This window comes from Epinephelus lanceolatus, chromosome 2, assembly GCF_041903045.1.
Source record: "Epinephelus lanceolatus isolate andai-2023 chromosome 2, ASM4190304v1, whole genome shotgun sequence".
Classification (NCBI taxonomy): domain Eukaryota; kingdom Metazoa; phylum Chordata; class Actinopteri; order Perciformes; family Serranidae; genus Epinephelus; species Epinephelus lanceolatus.
Genome location: NC_135735.1, coordinates 6,679,395 through 6,699,732, shown reverse-complemented (window position 1 = coordinate 6,699,732; position 20,338 = coordinate 6,679,395). Strand labels below are relative to the sequence as shown.

The 20,338-nt window shown below is 43.0% G+C and overlaps 1 protein-coding gene across 3 annotated transcripts in view; it reads left to right on the top strand.

Moving 5' to 3' along the window:
* Nucleotides 1–5,185: 5,185 nt before the first annotated feature.
* The window catches only part of lrp4 (low density lipoprotein receptor-related protein 4), a 156,851-nt gene continuing 141,698 nt past the window's right edge, over nucleotides 5,186–20,338 (top strand). For all 3 annotated transcript variants that reach the window (XM_033622077.2, XM_033622068.2, XM_033622087.2), the window contains exon 1: nucleotides 5,186–5,552. In XM_033622077.2, coding sequence (XP_033477968.2) covers nucleotides 5,492–5,552 — 61 coding nt within the window. In that variant the 5' untranslated portion in view covers nucleotides 5,186–5,491. The remainder of the gene's footprint in view (nucleotides 5,553–20,338) is intronic.

The window sequence follows — 20,338 nt, the reverse complement described above, 5'->3', positions numbered from 1 at the left end:
GCAGTGTCGTTAACAGATACAGGATGCAAGGTACAGTAGCTGCTCAAGGTGTGTTTGCAGCTCTCACTGGTTGTTACATGATTGATTTAGAAGTTAAATATGGGTCCTGTATTATTAAAGCACACTGGTTTTTACCATCAATAAATGAAGTTGCCAAATCAGCCAAGATTTAAAGGTCTAGCGTGTGGGATTTAGTGACATCTAGTGGTGAGATCACCACCATGTGAAACGTCCCCCGTGTGCCAAGTGTGTGGGAGAGCTACAGTGGCTGATGCAAAAACGCAAATGGCCCTATTTAGAGTCAGTGTTTCATTTGTTCTCCCTGGGCTACTGTAGAACAACATGGCGGACTCCATAGAAGAGGACCTGCTCCTTATGTCTATTTAAGCAGCTCATTTGAAGGTAACAAAAACACAGTGACTCTTAGGGTGCTTTCACACCTGCCCTGTTAGGTTTGGTTCAGTCAAACTCAAGATTGTTTGCCCCCTCAGTGCGGTTCGTTTGGGCAGATGTGAACACAGCAATCACACTCAGGTGTGCATCAAAACAACCGGACTGAGACCTTCTTGAAGAGGTGGTCTCAGTCCAGTTACAAACGAACTCTGGTGCGGTTGGATTGTGGTGAGAAGGTGTTCCAACCTGGATCTGAAGCAACTGCAGTCACATGACACATTGTTTGGGTTCAACATGAGCATGTTACAGTCCTGGAGGATTATTAATGTGCACCTCCTCCTGTACTGCCTTAATATGCACATTCAGCACATCCAATGCATCAAAACATTGTTTTCTAGTTGGAGCCGCGCCTCGTTTTCAAACTGTATGGTTTGACTAAAATGAACAATGACAGCAATATAGTCCACGATGAGCAGCGCTAAAATCAACCTGCGTAGTTGTCCCTCCATTGTGACATTAGAAAGTGTCACATTTATCTTGCAAGTGTACTCTTCTTCAATGTTTGCTTTACTTCCTGGATTTTTCCCGCATGGAAATTCTGACCAATCAAGAGCAGCTTTCTCACACAAGGCATTTTGTCTTTGTATTTCTTTGTAGTAAAATAACACCCTGATTCGCACCAAAGCAAGTGATCTCTAGGTCTGAAAGCACCCTTACTTACTTTCAGATGATTATACACTAAAGAGAACATGGTCGTTAATATTTTATTAATATTTGCCAATATAGTTCCCTAAATCCTACTCAGTATTGTAACTTTAAGGTATTTTTCTGTCATATTTCCTGTTTAAAAAGCATCCATAAGATACTCTAATAGGAACACAGGGTCTTAGATGGTGTCTAAGGCACTTAAAAATGAGTAAATAATGTGGTACTGTACTGTTCTTAATAGTATTTGTGTTTCGTACATATTATTCCTCTTATGGGATCCTACGTGCAGGGACATAATGAAATGGTATAATGGACAAAACATGGATAATAAATCTGAAAATTGTTCATGATTTTTTTAAGAGACCACTACAGTTCTTTGTCCAAAGCATTGTTTATTAAAACGCTCTGTATCAAATCATGAATAAGTGACAGTGCAGACCACTTTTAGTGGGATGAAATGTAATACTCTGATGGATGCTCCGCAGGAGCGTGGAGGGGAGCCGTGTGCTGAATGATGATGTCCTGTTTAGAGACGATGGAGCTCACATCCAAACTGAGGCGGGCTCATAATTAGAAAGTAGGGTCTAAAGGCTCCTTTCAGAGAAAGAGGAGCGATATAAATGTGTAGACTGTGGAGCAGCCATGCTAGTTATTCACCCATTTTATAAGGATAGAAAATTAGATGGTGCGCTTAAAATTATATCATAATTAAAATCTACAAGCTGTTGTGTAATAATGCCAGAGAGACCATGACAAACTCATTATTACTATCAATAGTTGCCAATTAGCAGCACAGACAACAACACATCTTTATGGATAATCATTATACCACAGTAACATTCACTTTGCAGGCTCAGCTGTGATCTGTGAAATCACAGCTGAGCATGTTTTGTTTTCAACTGTGGCCAACCGTGATGTCATGCTCCTGAGCCGACCTGCACGCTCACAGGTGCCCATAAGAGTCTTGTGTTCGGTTGGAGACTCACTGTAAGCGCTCCAAGATGTAACGTTAAGACTCTGGACTTCGCATTGACTTTAAAACCACATTCACTGTTGCACCCACCCTGAAGCTTTCCTCCTAAACAGCTCACGGTCTCTGTGCGCCCGCACACCGCCGTCACAGTTATTTCCCTCTGCCAACACTCTCCACACTCAGGCACAAGTGCAGTAACATAATGAATGTCAGGTTGAACTGACACAAAAGTCACACAAATCTCACTATGACTGCTGAGTCAGCGCTGCCACAGATCTGTCATGCATCAAATTTGGGGCCACATACAAAGGTGGATCGAATTAGGGTTGAAAACGTCAGATTTACTGTGATATTTCTTTTCTGTTCGCACTAAAATACTCTCAAGGGAGAAGAGATTATTTTCCTTTACCAGCACTGTGAACATGTACTACTGTTTGTATCAAGAATTCTTAAACTTTAACATGATTTTACACCTGAAATAAATATTTTTAAGACAAGATTTTTTTGTTCTCTGGATATGACTCAGTAGTTGCACCACACTGTATATTATGTTGCTGTTGTATGCATGTTGTTCAAGTTTATTGTTTATTATTTATGGCTTTATTATTGACTACTGGCCATATGAAACTGGCCAAAAAATTCTTTGATGACCCTTGGAAGGCCTTGGAGTTTGACTTTATGGGACTTAATGTACTTGTTTAGTCTCACACACCCTCATACTAGCATTCTTGTGGGAAGTTATGATGTAGGCTATAGTACTTAGTTCATGCTTACTCAATACTCAAGGTATATTGTTTGTCTATCTGTTGTGGTGCTTTACACTTGGCTATTCCTATATCAATATGATATGTATCATATATCTCTGATCCCTAACAGTAAGACTGTGGTGGCTTTATATGATTTTCAATCTCAATCTCTCTTTCATTCTCAATTTTAAAGGGACAGTTCACCAGAAAAGCTAAAATACACATTTTACTCTTACCAATGCTGTTAAATAATCTAGATTGTTTTGGCGTGAGTTGCCAGTTATTGGAGATATCAGCCGCACAGATGCCTGCCTTCTCTTGAATATAATGGAAATCAATGGCATTTGGATTGTGGTGCGTGAAGCGCAAAAAAATACATTTGGAAAACTCAACAGCAATGAGAAATCCTGACTGTGTTGTGAGCAGCTTCATGTAGGAACTATCTTCTTTCTACAAAACTACACCTGTGGGTGCCACCGTGGTGCAGTGGTTAGCATTGTCGCCTCAGGAGTTTGGGTTGGGTTTCCTCCAGGTACTCCAGCTTCCTCCCACAGTCCAAAGACATGCAGTTTAGGTTAACTGGTGACTCTAAAATGGTCGTAGGTGTGAATGTGAGCGTGAATGGTCTATGTGTGTCAGCGACCTGTCCAGGGTGTACCCTGCCTCTCGCCTCCAATGTCAGCTGGGATAGACTCCACCCCCCCGCGAACTCTAACAGGATTACGGAAAATGAATGAATGAATGCACTACACCTGTCAACTGTGCCACCACGCAGAAAAAGAGTGTATTTACTCATGGATGAGATGCTCATGCTTGTAACAGCACTAAATGTGAACATTAATGGCGTCCCTCTCATCTGAGCTGTAACATAGCTAACATTGGCTCAGTGGTGCTCGGTGATCTAGCAGAGAACGCACGCTTCCTTCTGCAACAAAATAGTTTTGAAAAGAGTCTCTACATGAAACAACTCACAACAATTAGCTTGAGTAACCATGTCATGATTTCTGGGAAAAGACTTTGCTGTTGAGTTTTTCAGATGTTTTTTTTTCCGAGCACCATCTTGTTCCATTATACTGGAGAGAAGGCAGACATCTCTATGGCTGATATCTCCAACACTTGGCAACTCACATCAAAACAACCAAGACTGATATACAGCACTACAGCTGAGACGAATAATATGTATTTTTGATCCTGGGGTGAACTGTCCCTTTAAGCTCCTGGGTCTCATCTATAAAACAGTGCGTAGAATCCATTCTAAAAATGTACACCAAAAGCCAAAAATGGCACACGCCAAAATATGTTAATATGTTTAACAATTTCTCCTGTCTCCAAAATGTTTGTAACCTTGGGTCAAAGTTTCTCCCGTCAAGTCTGTTTTTATAGATCACAACTTTTCGTTTTGTGCATACGCAACATTTATAAATGAGACCCCTGGTGTCGACATAATGCTCCAATCGGAGCTTGTCTCCAGTATTAACTAGCAACTTTTCAGTGACTTCATTGTTCTTAAAAATTGTTTTATGTCTGTCTGAATCTCTATCATAATTCCATAGTGTGTGTCAAAGTGAATAATAACCTTAAAGTAACTTTTTGGACTGAGCTGTATGCATAAACTTGTGGTGTAACTCGGCTTTATCATCCCTGAATGTCTTGTAATGGTGGGGTAAAAAAAACATGTGACCCTTTTAGACTTAATTACATTTTAATATGAACCATAATATCCATCCAGTAACTTTTTGTAAATCTGTGGTACTGAATAATGGCTGTGTAATGACCTCATCTCATGGTCATTACAGCCCACTGTGGAAACCACTGCTCTGTCATTTGCCTCCATTGACTTAAGTGACAACAGAGAAGTTTTTCCCCCTCTTCTTCTTCTCCTTCTTCTTCTTCTTCTTCTCCTTCTTCTTCTTCTTAAAACCCACATTGTGTAAGAAAGAAAAGCAGAATGAGAGGGGCAAAATAAAATTTTCCGTGCTGTGGGGGGAAGCACAAACAATTTACTCATGCCTCCAGATGCTGTCTGAATTTATCCTTTGATTTGCTGACCACCAGCCTCTTTAAAAAAGACATTGTAATTTAAGAAAGGACACAACGAGAGAACAGAGATTTTGGACGCGACGACTTCTTGTGGGAAAGGGAAGTTGGGAGAGCGGTGAGGAAAATACAACTTCAGAAACAACACATTTGGGATGTTTAGTGTTTGTTTTGTGTTTTATAATGCGTAAAGTGTTAAAGATTTGTTACTGGCGCGCAATTACGCACAAGTTAGATTAAATACACGGCGGTGGACACAGCTCGCCCCCCCTCTGCTTGCGTTTGGTACAACCCACAGCTCCTTTTGGTAGCTACAGCGTCAGGAACTGGAGCACAACATGTTGGAGACCACAGGCAGCCTGTTCCCCTCAGAGTTAACTTTTTAATCCCGGTTTTGTCGCGTTATCACACACAAGAGGAGGAGGCGGAGGAGGTCGGTGAGAGAAAAGAGGCAAAGAACTCAGTCATGGTATGAGGTTAGCGCGAGAGCCGGGAGCGTCTGACTTGCAACAGAAGCCCGTTGATATTTAACTGTGAGAAGAAGAAGAAGGAGAAGAAGAAGAGGAGGAGGAAGGAGAGAGGGGGGAAAAGGGAAAGGGAAGCCCGGAGACGCGAGAGAAAAGCGGGGTACAAGATGCAGCTGGCCGCGGTGCTGTGGGGCTCCCTGGTAACTTTGCTGCTCAGCCGGAGTCCAGGTAAGAAAATGTCCGTTTGGAAACGCAGCAAAGTGAAGTTGAAGCTGCATGTGAGCGTGTTTGTGGAAGAGGTGTAGAGGTGTTTGTGTGCACCGCCGCTGTTTGTTTGTTAGTAGTATTTCTGTGCCCTTATCAGCTCTGTGCATTGGGCTGACTCGCACATTCAGACGGAGGAACTCAGCAGCCAACTTTCCCCCTTTATTAGAGAGCGCAAATTAGGTGGCTGAAATGGAAACTGTAGTGGAAAATGTGTCTGTGTTCATTCTTTCTTTCTTTAAGTCTTGTTTGACAACATGCTTGTGTGTAGCTCTCAGGTTTGATTAAACTTGACAAGAATTCTGCTTTTAATTTTATAATTTTGACACTTATGTTTTGTAGTCTTGAATCTTTTTTATTGCAGTCTGTGCCTCACTTATCCTGCATGCCAGCTACACCTTAAGTATATTGGTATTAGATTATTTTAGTGCGTTGAACTGTTTTTTTTTTTTAGGTTTTTGGAAGGTTTTGCAACTGTTTTTAGCTGCTACATGCAGGTTAGGTTGTGTGTATTACAGTATGAGGGGTGCGTGCATGTGCCTGATGTCCTGTCAGATCTCCACCTCCATGCAGAAGACCTTAAATGTTGAATCAGTCAGAATTTTGTTTTAAGTTGTGGCTTATTGCAGATGCCTAGAAGCTGAGCATGTACGAGAGACACTGTGATTTATTTTGTGCTCCTGCATGGGTTATAATCTGGCACAAAGTTCTGCACAGTTCTGTAAAAATACACTTTTTACTTGTCTCTGTTATACAAATGATCCACTGACTGTGTCCTTGGGACATGATAGGAACGACGGTGGATGCAGCCTTTATTTTTGCAGTTGTAAAGCACATTGCTCCGGACTGTGATTGCAGGTGAACTGGGTTGTTTATCTATGATAACCTACATCCTGTCCCCCCACGCCCCCCAGCAGCACTTGTAATAGGTCTGAGTGATTTCCACCACCCCCTTCCTATGTTTTCTCTAACACCTTGTATTTACAACATGTTAGAACAGCCGCTGGAATGCGAGGACCCTACGTAAGCTATTTCTAAACACACACAGAGACACACACACACAGCAGACTAAGCACACACACAGTCACACAGTCACACACACACACACACGGGTGCTGTGCCCTCTGACATGACACGGAAAGATTTACCCGACAGGACGGCTAGTATGATATCTGTAATTGGCTGGTTGGACCTCAAAAGCAGGTTGCTGTAATTGTGACAACTTCTAAATGTCACCAGGAGACTGTCTCCAAAATGTCAGCCAGATAAGATTCAATATCCAATCGAAAACAAAAGCCCCCCCTGGATGATCCACATCCTATTTATAGTTGGGTCTTTCATCCTCTCAGATGTAGTTATCAACGTTTTCCCCCGCCTCCACTCTTTATCTGGGGCGGGGGGCCGAGCTCGTTTGATAATGGACTTGTTCTGTCATAAAGCAATTAAGTCTACCGGGCCTGTATCGTGTCTTGAACACATCGTCGTCTGCTGTGCACGAGCGTGAGCTGCTGCTGTTGGCATTTTCCAGCCTGGCACAGAACATACAGCTCAAGCAGATGCCTGATAAATTATGTTTCTATTCAAGATCTTTAAATTTGACCATTATCATGCCAGGAATTCTGAACGTATCATTTTATACTGTGAGTCTTTTATTTTGTCAGGGTGGAAAATCCTCTGTAGAAGCATTTAAACCCTCATGTGACACAGTCAGTGACAGTCAGGCTCGCCCTAATGACATTATTTTAGGGCTGGTGGCTCTTGAAGACAGGATCTCATACCACAGCTATCCAGTGGTTGGGAAACTCCAGGAGCCATTATAAAAACCAACATGGATACATATATCTGTGAACAAATAATTGATTAAATAAAACGTTCAAAGCAAAAATGAAATTCCAGTGGGTCAAGAATTAAAACGTTTATCACATCGACCACAAATGTTGGCAAAGTGATAAATCACTCTCGTCCTGACACATCAGCTGTTTATTTTCCTGACTATTATGTTATAAGATATACATTATGGGTTCATGGAAAGATGAACAAAGTGCTAAAGGCTATAATTTTCTAAGCTGTGTATTGTGAGTGGCATTATAAAGACCAGCCGCCGGTCTCAGCTGACAGTAGGTGACCCAGGGCTACGATTTACTCTGCCTGTTGTGTGTGCGTGTGTATGTGTGTGTGTGAGAGAGAGAGAGTCTCCGACATGTGTGTGAGGTCAAGATGCCTTTCTCAGCTTAGTCTAGTGGCCTCTTCCAGTAATGGACTGAGTTGGTTTAATGGCATGCTGGAGAGTGTGTTGTACGGTTTAATGATGTCGTCTGGGACACAAAGACCCCTCACCCACTCCCGCGATCCCCACTGAACCCTCCTCATTTACCAATCGACTATTGATTGGACTCACAGGTCGACTCAGACCCTCTGATGTTGTTCCACTGAAGGCATCACTGCTCATTAGATCACATTAGGTCCCACTGCTCATTTCATCCCGTCCCCAGTGGGGATGGGATGAAATATTCAACTTGCATGATGATCCTTCCGAGCAGCACTAAACTAAGACAGTGCCTCTGTACGAAGCGGACAGCTGGGCAACTGTCCAAAAAGCTCCCTTCTCGAGTGGGGTTGGTTGGTTTTAGCTTCTGCAGCCGAACAAAGAAGAAGAAAAGAAAGGGGATGATGACAGTCGAACACAAGCAAAAGAGGTGGGCGGCAAATATTTACATCATTAAAAAATGTCCTCTGCACTTCACTAGAACTCAAGGTTACATTTTTAAATTGCTTGTGTTGTCCAACTAAAATTCCAAAAGCCAAAGGTATTTAATTTAAAATGCTCCGAACCAGATAAAAGCAGCACCACCTCACATTTGAGATGCTGAAAGTGGTGAATATTTGGCATTTTTACTTGATAAAAGGCCTGAATGAGTTTGCAGCAGTGTTTTGTAGCAGAGATGGGTCACCTCGCCAGCAATGAGGAGCGCCTTTGTTAGTGTAAAAATATGAGCACACTCTTGATATGAAACACTAATTTTCAGGGAGCAATAGCAAAGCAAATGTCACCTTTTAATGAGTATGTGTAGGTGGTAGGGATGCGCCGAAATGAAAATTTGTGGCCGAAGTCGAATAATATTAAACGCTTCGCCAAATACCAAGTACCAAATACCGAATGCAGTTGTTTAGTTTTTTATTAGTTTTTGCAGATGAACCCCCTCCAGATTAATATTGTCACTGTACCAAAATTGGGACCCACAGTACGATACCAGTGAAAGTATCACAGTTCTGAGTAGTATCACGATACCACAGCGAAAATGAGGCAGATGTGCCTTTTGTCATTTATAAAAAGACAAATCACTTTTCTATAATACATCAATGATATTTCAGTGGAATAAATTACTTAATGACTTATTCATACTTCAAAAACAGCATCAATAAGTGATTAACATAGGGGGGATCAAAATAAAATAAATAAATAAAATAAAAATCAACCAGCCACCCTCCTCCCCTGACAAGTCCCTTCATGAGTAAAGAACAGTCCCTAAAGTGCGGTGAGGTTTGTGGGCCGTTACCTTCCACAAAGAGAGAAATGTGAACGGCTCGTTTCTCCTCTGACACGTCACATACCTGTGTGCCGCCACGGCTCGGCTGTCCAGGTACTTTTGGGCAGTCATGATGCCAAGAAGAGGACATTATTGGACCTGGAGCCGGGCTTCTCCGTCGCCGGTAAGCCGTTATCTTGCACTGCGGGGCACTATGGCTGCCGTATTTGACAGGAATACATTCCTGTCTGTGTCTGTGACCCCCGTTCAACCCACAACCGGCAGGATTCGCCTTTCGTTTCTGCTGCTGGTTGAAATCTGTACTCGCACAGCTGCTCCTGAATGATTTATTTTGCTCGCACAAAACTATTTTTAGTCCCAAATGCGAGTAAAATGCTCGCACCGTAGAGCTCTGTGGAAAACAAATCACTGTGTTTTAGTACCGCGGTCTACCATTGGTACCAGTATACCCTGCAACACTACTCTAGATAGTTCAGTATTACATTCTTTGCAAATCGCTTTTCTTCTATCACTCTCCAACACTTTGAAATATTGCCGCACTGCCGACATTTTAATCCAGTATCTTTGATTTTACTCCGTCTATCACCGCACGCTGTTTGATTCAAAACACGCCGTTATTATTTGGCCTTGCTTTTCACTTATTCCACCGAAAACCGAATGTGTGTTTTGTTTTGCAATATTCGGCCGAATATATACGGTGCATCCCTAGTAGGTGGCCATCTAGTCATGATGATGAGTTGATGACAAGGGATGAGTAAAGAATATTGGAAACGTGTTCCATGAAACAAAGGATTAGATCGAGGATGCTTGTATCAATTGACCTTTCCTTAAGCTCCGCCTCTTTGCGATGGTCTGTCAAGCTGTCGCAGTAAGCATGGAGCCCACACTGTAACTAACTGCACTCCCTGAAGAAATATTATTATATTTTTGTTAAAATGAAACAGTGATTCCAGAGAGAGGCAGATGAGTATCATTAATACACGACGTGCCCCAGGCACAACATTTAGCTCCAAATCCACAAAACCAGCCTGAAAATGAAGGAAATCTGGACTTAGCGAAGGGTCAATTAAGGTTAGGTATTGAAGGCGTCGTGGTGTTGGTTTTGGCACTAAAATTTAGGAATCGTATTCTCACCAGTATAGAAGCATTTAAAATCATTCAAAAGTCACATGAGGTGTGTCGGGATCTGTCGCATCTCCACCTTGCCATCTCTGCGAAACCATTTCATGATTATGAAGATGTTGTTGATCGTCTAATCATTTGACGAACTATAGTAATTAGAGTAGAGCAGAAGAAGGTAAAAGGATGAAATCACAGACCAGCGGACAGGAGGGGTTAGAGGAATGGAGAGAGGTGAGGAAAGGGAGTTGAAAAGCGGAGGTGGAGAGTTTGCTGGCTCTGCTGTCCTGCTCTGCTGTAGAGGTTGCAGCCGGCCTTTGTGCCCTTCCCTGCCGCCCGAATCCCGTCATCGGATTGATTAGTCCCCTGACATTGCCCACCTCATCCTGGACTTAGCACACACACACTCTCACTGGTGCCCTTTGCAAAGAACATGCTGGGGGTTTTGCATATCCATGAAGCATTAGAATGTTAATTTATGACTTTGTCTTGCAAAATAGCTCAAACACCACATTTGATTAAGTGTCCTCAGAGTAATTGTGTTGGTATTAATGGTGTTGCAATGTTGATATTACAAAATAACTCAGCCTACAGACAGATTTATTGCTTGCCATGAGTTGTTTTTGGTACAGATTCCACTCTGCAGGCGACGATACTGTTCTCCGACGGAGAGAAGTTGTTTTTGAGGATGTGGCCGTGGCTCAAGGCCTATGAAACGGGACTCCTTTGTCTGTACTCCTCGCAGGGTTTGATTGTTTTGGCATACGTGCCTTTCACCTTCCACTCTGGTGACTTTTCTTGTCGAGGCTGAAGCTATTCAGGGGCATCAGGGGGAGCACGATGGTGAAAGTTTCATTAATGGATCTGGGACCGGAGCTGCCGTGTTGGACGAGTGCATGTGATTTTTGTACCCTGAATGAATGTGTGTGTGCCCTCCTCTGGTCGAGCTGGTTAGATTGGTGTCGGCCAGGCTCTTGCTTTCACCAGGGGAAGGCAGACTGGGCCACCTGATACCCCCACTGCGCTTTGTGTGTCTCTACTGAAGGTATGGAATTGCACCTTCAAGGTAGCAGTGGAGGTAACCTATGATTACTTGATTTGAAGCCCCCTCCCCTCCTTCCAACATTCCCATGTGGATAAATGTCAGACCCTCTTTTCCCCCCACTCCTCTCCTCATGTTCCCCCACCTTCCTATAAATCACCTGGCTCTCTCCCTGCAAGGCCGGCCTCCTCTGCGAGAGACCCCCGGGCGAGCTCTCGTCTTTGGGGTTGTTTCTGATTTCAGAACATGATGCCACAGCCCCGGGGCCCATTTCAATTATGTTCACAACGCTAATGTATGTCACAGATGTCCACTTTGAGAGCACACGAGTAAGCAAACATACAAAGTCAACCACTGGCTGCCCGCAGTGCGTTAGCGTAACAACAGAAGTGGTCCACTGGTGGAAATCTGTGTCAGGGTTTTAATTCTGTTATACTGACTTGCCGTTGCTTTCACACACTACAAGAATAACGAGAGATTGCCACCTACGTGCGTATGTTTACTTACATGACCTGATGTTAGAAGGAATTTTAAATGCAGTTAGTTCCTTGGTCTTTGACCTAAAGAAAGCCAAAGAAATTGAGATGCATTTTAAATCTGGCACAGGGACAAGAGGTGAAAGTAAACCCTCCAAATTAACTCTGGCCCTTTTACAGTTTTTCTGGTAATCACTTAGTATTGGGTTGGCTGGTAGCTGTGGCTTAGGCTGTAGAGTAGGGGTGTAGATACAAAGATCTGGATTGATGTATCGATTCAGCGATCAACGATCCAGTCATTTAAAGTGAAAACATCGATGCATACCATCATCTTTAAGATCCAGCTTTATTTTGAAACTCCCATGACACGTTTTTGTCACCATTTCCATCCAAATACACCCCACTTTCTAGTGCTTACAGCCTAGGCAATGGTAAGCAGCAAAGAAAATGTCAATGAGAATATTTACTGATTCATATCGATCAGTTGTATTGTGGCAGACTTTGCAATATCAGCAAATATTGTATTGTTGTCTAAAGGCTTGATGTACTATTGTGATGAAACTTGTGATTTACACCTCTATTGTAGACCCGTTTGACCGCTACCCTCTCCTGTCTACATAACTGTCCTTGAGCAAGACACTAAACCCCAAATTGCTCCCAACGGCGGAGCAATTGGCCATTTGGTGTGCGAGTGTGAACGGGTGAAGGAGAGACAGTGTGCTACATAAATGCAGGCCAGTCTCATCTGAACTGGTTACAGCATAAAACCAGATTTTACTCAAAACCTGTATTATAAAATTGTTGGTTTCACTTTGATAAAGAAGTTGTTTGAGTGCCCAAAAGTCCCAAAGATGGATACTCATCACTTTCAGACAATAAAGCTTCTCCCTGAAACCTCAGGTAACAAGAGACAAGCCCACAGGGTACACGTTTGTACAACAAGTGCTCTGTGATACTGTCACCATCTACTGTCTTTAAAAAAAATTGTTACATGAAATTCAGGCCACGTCACCGCAGAGGTTTGGTATCAAAAGAGACGTTCGTCGTTTTTTAGGCCATGTAGTATGAATCTGAGTTCCTCGGGGGTTGCAGATTATTGGAGACTGTAATAAACTCTGGTTCTCTGTCTCAGCGGGGGTCTGCTGTAGAGGACAGAAAGATAAGCAGGGCTGGAGACTCACTGTCTGCGCACAACCAGGGGAGGGGGGCAGGGACACAAAGACATTTTGAAGGACACACACTTGTACGGATCCATAGTAACTTAATTCCTCAGCTTCACTCGCCTCTCACTGGGGAAAAAGCATCTGCAGGGATGCTGATGAAATTCTGGCAAATTTGGCTGAGGACGTCAGTGTGAAACGAATGTGGCTTCTGCAGAATATTGTGATGAAAGGCCTCTTTTCGTCCCCAAATGTGGTTTCAGCCATGCATTAAAAATAAGCCACTTATTCTTGTGTATTGTCTCGTAACCAAGACATCACGGGATCCTCTTTGCAGACAAAAAGAAGACATTTATCTGATGCCAGTGGCTACTGGGAATTTATGCGGCCATATTTTCAGCGTGTCTAATGGCTTTAACTGCACAGAGGGCCACACACAAACATATGGTTTGGGGATGACTTTTGTCTGAGGGCAGTAGAAACATCTGAACAATTTTTCAGCACAGGACAGTTGTCTCTTTGTCATTTTTTATTGAGGGGGTGTCCAATCAATCTCGAAAATGACTGGCCAATTGAATGTTTTATTTCTGAATAGACAGCAATTAACCATTCATATCCCTCTGCTGGGTGATCACTTCTTACAACTAATGAAACTCCTTTGGTGGAAGGTTTTTCTTTTTTGTTGCAATTGTATTAGTAAAATTTGTTAAGGATTTTTGGAAGTCAAGATTTTTAGCAAATGCACAGAGGAAGGCTTTTTAAAAAGTTGGAATTATGGCGATTCGACTGAATATAAAAATAAAAATCTCATGAAAAGGTCAAAACTAGGGTTGAAACGTTAATAGATTTTCATGGTACGATAACTGTCTCAGAAAGTATCTTGTGTCATGGTATCATGGTATTACAGAACTTATATTATTATCAGTCAGACCCTTAAAGGAATCAAAACAGAAGGGCTATTGTTGGTTAAACACATGTTTTATTACTGTTTTTTACTACTCAATGGAAATATGTGTAAAAACTCTCCCCTTAGGAAATAACTGAAATAAAGGGAAGATTCAAAGCCCAGCTGCATTTTTTTTTCAATATCATGTATAAGAAAATGTACATGGATTGATAACGATCAACTTTTATATCATAGTATGTCTTGAAACCTGTATATTGCCACAACCCTCATCAAAACCAACTAGGCATTGGTCATTTTAAAGAAGCAGTGTGTAAGATTGAGGGGGATTTGTATTGCAGATTACAACCAGCTAAATCTTCTCCCAGTTAGAATTCCTTAAGTGTTTATTGTTCAGGAAGTTTTTACCAATAACCAAATTGTCTGCAGAGGTCTCTTCCTCTCTGAAACATTCGGACTTGGTGATTTAAACCAGTAGAAACACTGAATAAAGCAGCTTCAAGTTAGAAGTGTTATTCTGACGCTGTCTGTGCAGAGGAGCTGCTAACTATGGTGGCTGACATGAAAACACAAATGGCCCTATCAAGAACCAGTGTTTGGTTTGCCCCTTCTGGGCTTCTGTAGAAACATGGCAGCTATCAGAAGCCCATTTTAGATAGGAAGTGTGCAAATTTGCAGGAAAGCCCAATCAGTCTTCTTTCAGCATTGGCAGTATAAAAACAAAATTGGGGAGTGCAGCAAAATGCCACCTACCTACTTCTGTTTATACAGAATGCGCCTTTTTCGGGGCAATGGGGGGCGTGAGCAAGTAACAAAACGTGTAGCTCAGTGTGTGACGTACACAGTGACGTGGGATAGAAGCCACGGCTGGTCAGTCTTTCTGCAATTCTCTCGTAAGTTGGCCTGTTCTTCACCGTCCAATGGCCTCTTTGTTTGCGAGGACAAGGAGGGCACACAATTCCTTGTCTCCCCAGTTGCTCATCTTTACAGTGTCTGTCAGGTTTGTGTTTCCCTCTTGCTACTAGCTGCTTGCTAATTCCTGCTATCAGCTGTTTCCTGTTTTTTCCTGCTTGCACGTGCGGCATCATCAACAGCTCCTCCCACAAGTCTTCAACAGCCCCTCCTGTTGCGGAAGGCCGCCTCGGTCTGTTTAAACTAAAAGGGTTCCGCCAATATGACTGCCCTACGAGGCAGAAAATTGGACACCTCAGATCAACTTGCAAATCCGCCTCTGTGTCTGGCTGGCAAATCGGCCCAACATTCACGGAAAATCTGGCAGTGTAAAAGGGGCTTTATTCCGCTAAAAATCCATTAACGTGTTCCTTAATTATCATTAATATGGCCACTGTAGTAAATGTTGAATCAATCCCACATATATTGTCATCGCTACATCGCCAGAGCACTGAATGCATGTTAATCTGCTGCTGGAAATAGCCCCCCCCCCGCCCCAAGGCTCAATGTTTCCCCAAAACAGTCTGCCCGTGATGCAGCCTCATGGAAGGATGGAAGGGAAGGGAAGGGATGATGCTTTTTCTGTTAATTGATGTCAGAGCTGTGACTCCGTTTTTTGTTTCCCTTCACACACACACACACACACACACACACACACACACACACACTTCCTTTCCATTAGTATTTGGCGTGTCTTTCACAATGAAAATCTATGTTTTGAGTATTAAACGCTCCCTGCCTGTAGGCTTCAAAAGGCTCGTAGCTCCTTCCTCCTCCTGCTTTGATTAACAAGAACAAAACCATGGCAAAGAAAAACGACTCATAGAAACCTGTCAGACCACTCCTGCATCATAATTAATTAATTCCCTTTATGTGGAGCCATAGGTAAACAACTGTCGCTTCAGCACAAACTTGCACAATATCGTTCTTCAGGTGGAGCTTTTGTGTCATGAGGAGGCAATGATGTGGTGAGCTAGGAGCATATTCAGACTTTTCAGAGTTGTGGCAAAGCCCACAGGGAGTGTTTGATAGTCAGAGCTCAGATGACCATTTCTGTCCTTTTGCCACATGTTTTCAAAGTATTTATTTTATTAATTTATTTATCCTCACACAGCTGCCTTTATTCTCATGTGGGATTGCTTTTCCTTCTTTTTCTCCCTTCCTGATCATATCTCGGGAGCCTGCAGCTGTCTCATAGCTCACCTCCAGAAGGTGCCTGAATGAAGGCCCCCCTCACCTCTCTCAACATGCCTGTATGCACAAACTGCCGGTTCAGCCATATGTTCAGGAACACACACAAACACCCACAGCTTCCATCTCAAGCTTCAGATAAGATTAGAGCGTGATATGATTTGACTGAGACCCCCCACACACTTACTCAGCACACTTTCTCCCTAACACACACTCGCGCTTAATCCGGTTACACGACAACAGATCCTGTGTGTGCATTTACACTGTCGGAAACCTAGTGGACTGAAGGTGGAGCTTAAACGCCGGATGTGTCAATGTAGTGAAGAATAAATTAATCCCGTAGTCTTCCTGTAGTTACTTCTTTTCCAAATCTCAAGTTAAGCTGCGGTCTGTGTATCAGCTGATGACGGTGTGTCGGTAGCTCTGTAGAAAAACAGCTGAACAGACTTGGGTGACGTTCCGATCACACCGCGTACAGTATGAGCACATGGCGTATCAGTGTCGCCTTCCCCTCCCTGAGACTCTACAACTGCAGGGAAGCACCTGCTACGGATCTGATGTCCCTCTAGCTGTGGAAACCAGTAGGAGGCATGCTGCAGCACCTATGGAATTAAAAACACGTCCAAAGACATGTCAGACACTCTTGCGAAAACCTGATTTAATGTGATGCCAGCATTCAGAGGCTATGGTATGGCAGTAAAGATAAAAGTGTAGAGAGGATAGCTGACAGGTTTTGGTTTTGATTTAATCCATCGTATACAATATAACAGTTGCTGAAATATACACAAATCAAAAATCTGGTGCTGCTACACTTATTTATTATCAATTAATGTACTGATTATCTTATTTCAAGCAAGTGATGAGTGAGGTTGGGTACTGCTCACACTTGAACGATACTAGTCCTGGTTCTGGTACCTTGAATTTGGTACCGGTACCCAATTATACTTTTTTCCGGCACTTAACTTTATCTGTAATAACAAAAATTACATTTTAGAACAAGCTGCAGTGGTGACCTAGTCGACTTAAAAGCAGTTTGCCTCCATTATCTCTTGGAACCCTTAAAAAATGTTAGAAAATAAATGCTCATTGCAGTTCCCCAGAGCTGAAGGTGACATCCTCAGATATCATTATGTCCGATCAACAGAGAAAACAGTACATCCTCACATTTGAGAAGCTGGGACTGGATGATATGAGGCATTTTTGACAAATAAACTACTTAAAATCACTGATTTATCCAAATTGTCATTTTCTGCTTAAAGACTAATTGTTTGTTTATTTCAGCACAACCAAAAATACAGATGCCAACAACAAACAGGACATCAGTAGAAGTTGTCACAAACAGGGTTCCTGCAGATCCTTAAAAAAAGTGTTAAAAGGCATTTAATTTAATCATCTCAAAATAAGGCATTCATTGGTAGTAGGATGTCTTATATCAATCTTAAGTGCTATATTGTAGGCAACTGGACTTTCGCCTCTCATCCAAGAGGCGAAACGTCTTCAAGAAACTCACACAAGTCCAGTTGCCTACAATGTAGCATTTAGGATTTCCAGTTGTCACCAACACATCTTAAATCAATCTTTCAAAAGTCTTAAAAACTAAGCTAAGACATGGGAAGTGGGATTTTATGAATCTTATTTTTTTTTTTACATTGTGTCGTAAATCTCAAAATAATTGGTGACTACTACTTTTCTTAAATAATTTACTGAATGCCTGTTACATTAACATCACACAGATCTGAACGGAGACCCATCAGCACTCATATTGTTCTTCTGGCGGGGATGCTCAGAGCAGAAGATGCACTGTCTGTTAGCTAGCTGTCACCGTAGCCTGGACAGCATGGGGAAGTGTAAATTCAAGTTGGAATCCTGCATAGTATCCCTCTAAACAATTATTGAATTATCAAAAGAGTTGCCGATTCATTCTCTGTCAGTTAATTTACAGACTAACTGTTGCAACGCTTCTTTAAAAAGCTAGTAAGTGGACCACTCTATGTCATGACATGACATTCACATGATTTAACATAAAAAAGCTTACATGCTCTTAGACATCATCCTGCTACTGTGCTCCTCACTTCAGGAACTTAAGTCTCAGTCTCAGACTCTCACCACAAATAACTGAATCATCGCTGTCTAGATGCTGGAGTCTGAGCGAACACATCGACGTCCATATGAGCTGGTGAGACATCCTGGCATTTGCTTTTCCTTGCAACAGACATAGCATGATTTAAACCGGTACAAAAGCTTTTTCAAACTCGGCATGCTGTGAATCAAGGCAGTGGAATCAAACGTGCAGTGTGAGAAACACAAAATGGCCAAGAAAACTCACCAACAAACTCTGAGTAGGGTATTTCCAAGTTCTGTTCTACCCCCGTCTCTGTCATGTGACCAAACAGTCATGTTTTATGATACAAGGAACATTTCGGCAAAGGCTGTCTCTAACCCCTAAGTAATTAATCATTTTTCCTGTCTAAAATTGGTCTTAAATTTCATACTGAGTGGCATTAAATAAGCAGTAGAAACCCTCAAAGACAAAATTTATAGAATAATGTGTTGATTGATGATCATATCCATTATTGCCAATTGCTCATGTCTCTGCAGATATTGAGGCAATCATCCATTTGTAATTTCTCCCTAATTATTATGCGGTTGTAATATTCTACTAATTTGCCACATTTGAACTAGCAGGAAACACAATTAAGGTGTTATGAAACACAGTCAAGATCCAATGCAGAACACAACCTATTTCCATAGTAGTCCCAAATTCATTAAAACAAATGAGACTGCTGTTCCCTGGTACAGTATAGACTTCAGTGGAAATTAGGACACACTATACCACAGGTAGCTAACTGCTATCTAGCAGAAAACGGAGGTGTACACTCACCTCACTTTCACTCTCTCACCGTGATTATCTGCGAGTGTAGCTCACATACACACACACACACAAACACGCACACACAGCTGAGACTTCCTCGGGGCTCGTATGATCTCAGTCTGACTTTGCCCTTCTAGAGTGACATCTCTCACTTTTGTCCCCTTGATACTGACGCGCAGTGATGTCACTTGAAAGTGTGAGAGCTGCAACCTGACTCCTGACACACACACAAACACACACAGATGCACAGTGTTGACCTGAGAGAGTGCACATGCCTCACAGCTAGTCGGCGATGCAGGTGAAGCACTGTATGTGTAATTCATACTCCATGGATGGGAAAATGTTTGTCCCACATCTCCCTACTCTGCCATGTCTTCATGCTTATACTTCTTCTTTACATTCTCCTCCACCACTCTTTCTTCTTCTTTACCATTTTCTTTCAAAGGACCCTTACCCGACAGGCCTTAACTCAGCCAGGCCCGAGATGAAGGAAATGGAGGTTGTAGTTGTGAAGGTGGTGAGGGTCTTTATTATACAAACAGTGAAGGGCTTTGGAGGCCCCCTTTGAGGCCTGGAGCTGGAATGGGGACGCGACTGAAAGAGCTGCACTCCCTAATGAACTCGAGTGGCCCATAGAAGCAGGGCCTTTTCACAGAAGCCAAGGAGGACAAAGTGTCAAAACAAGCCCAGCCCCTCTTCGTTCACAGGGGCTAAACGCCGCCTTTTGACTCTGTGGAGTGTGGGCATCTGAAGGGGAGGCCATGAGGAGAAAGGAGGGGGAGGCAGAATGTACTTGTTAAAACAATGGCCTCTTAAATCAAGCACCCCTCCTTGCCTCTCTTCTTCTCCTTAGCTCCTCTGCTCCCGCCTCCCTAACCCCCTTCTTGTATCGCCTCGACTTCCAATTAGACCTACTCTTGCACAAGCAGTTGAAAGCCCCATATATCGCAGGGGCCTCAAAGGAGAGGCTTTGGAGTTGTGTCTCTGTAGCAGTGTTGCTTCTATGAAAGGGCCTTAGTATTCAGAGGAGAGTCCTGTTTGGGCTCCTAAAAGCACTCAATCTGCCACTGGGGACTTGTGTACCATCATGTCCCCTCCGTTCGCCGCCTCTACACTCCCTTCTTCCCTCTTTCTGAGCCACTCCACCCCCTCCATTCCTCGCTTCCCCTTCTCCGTCCCACCCTCAGCCGAAACTCTTTCTTCTGTTTGTGACCCCTCCGTTGCTCCTCCATGCTTGGCTGCTCGCGGGGCCGGGGCAGGAGCCGTGCACGGCCGGGGCCCGAGCGCTCGCTGCCTCCCTCCCCTTAGTTGTTTAGCCATGGATGAAAAGCGGAGACAAATATGTCTGTGGTTCAAAGTCCATCCCGGCAATTACAGTGACTGATTAAAGAGTTGGCCTACACAGGCAGCTATGTATAATACTACAACTCCCACTCAGTGTTTCATAACAGCACCTTCAGAATAGAACTGAGCTCAGCAGCGCCTGA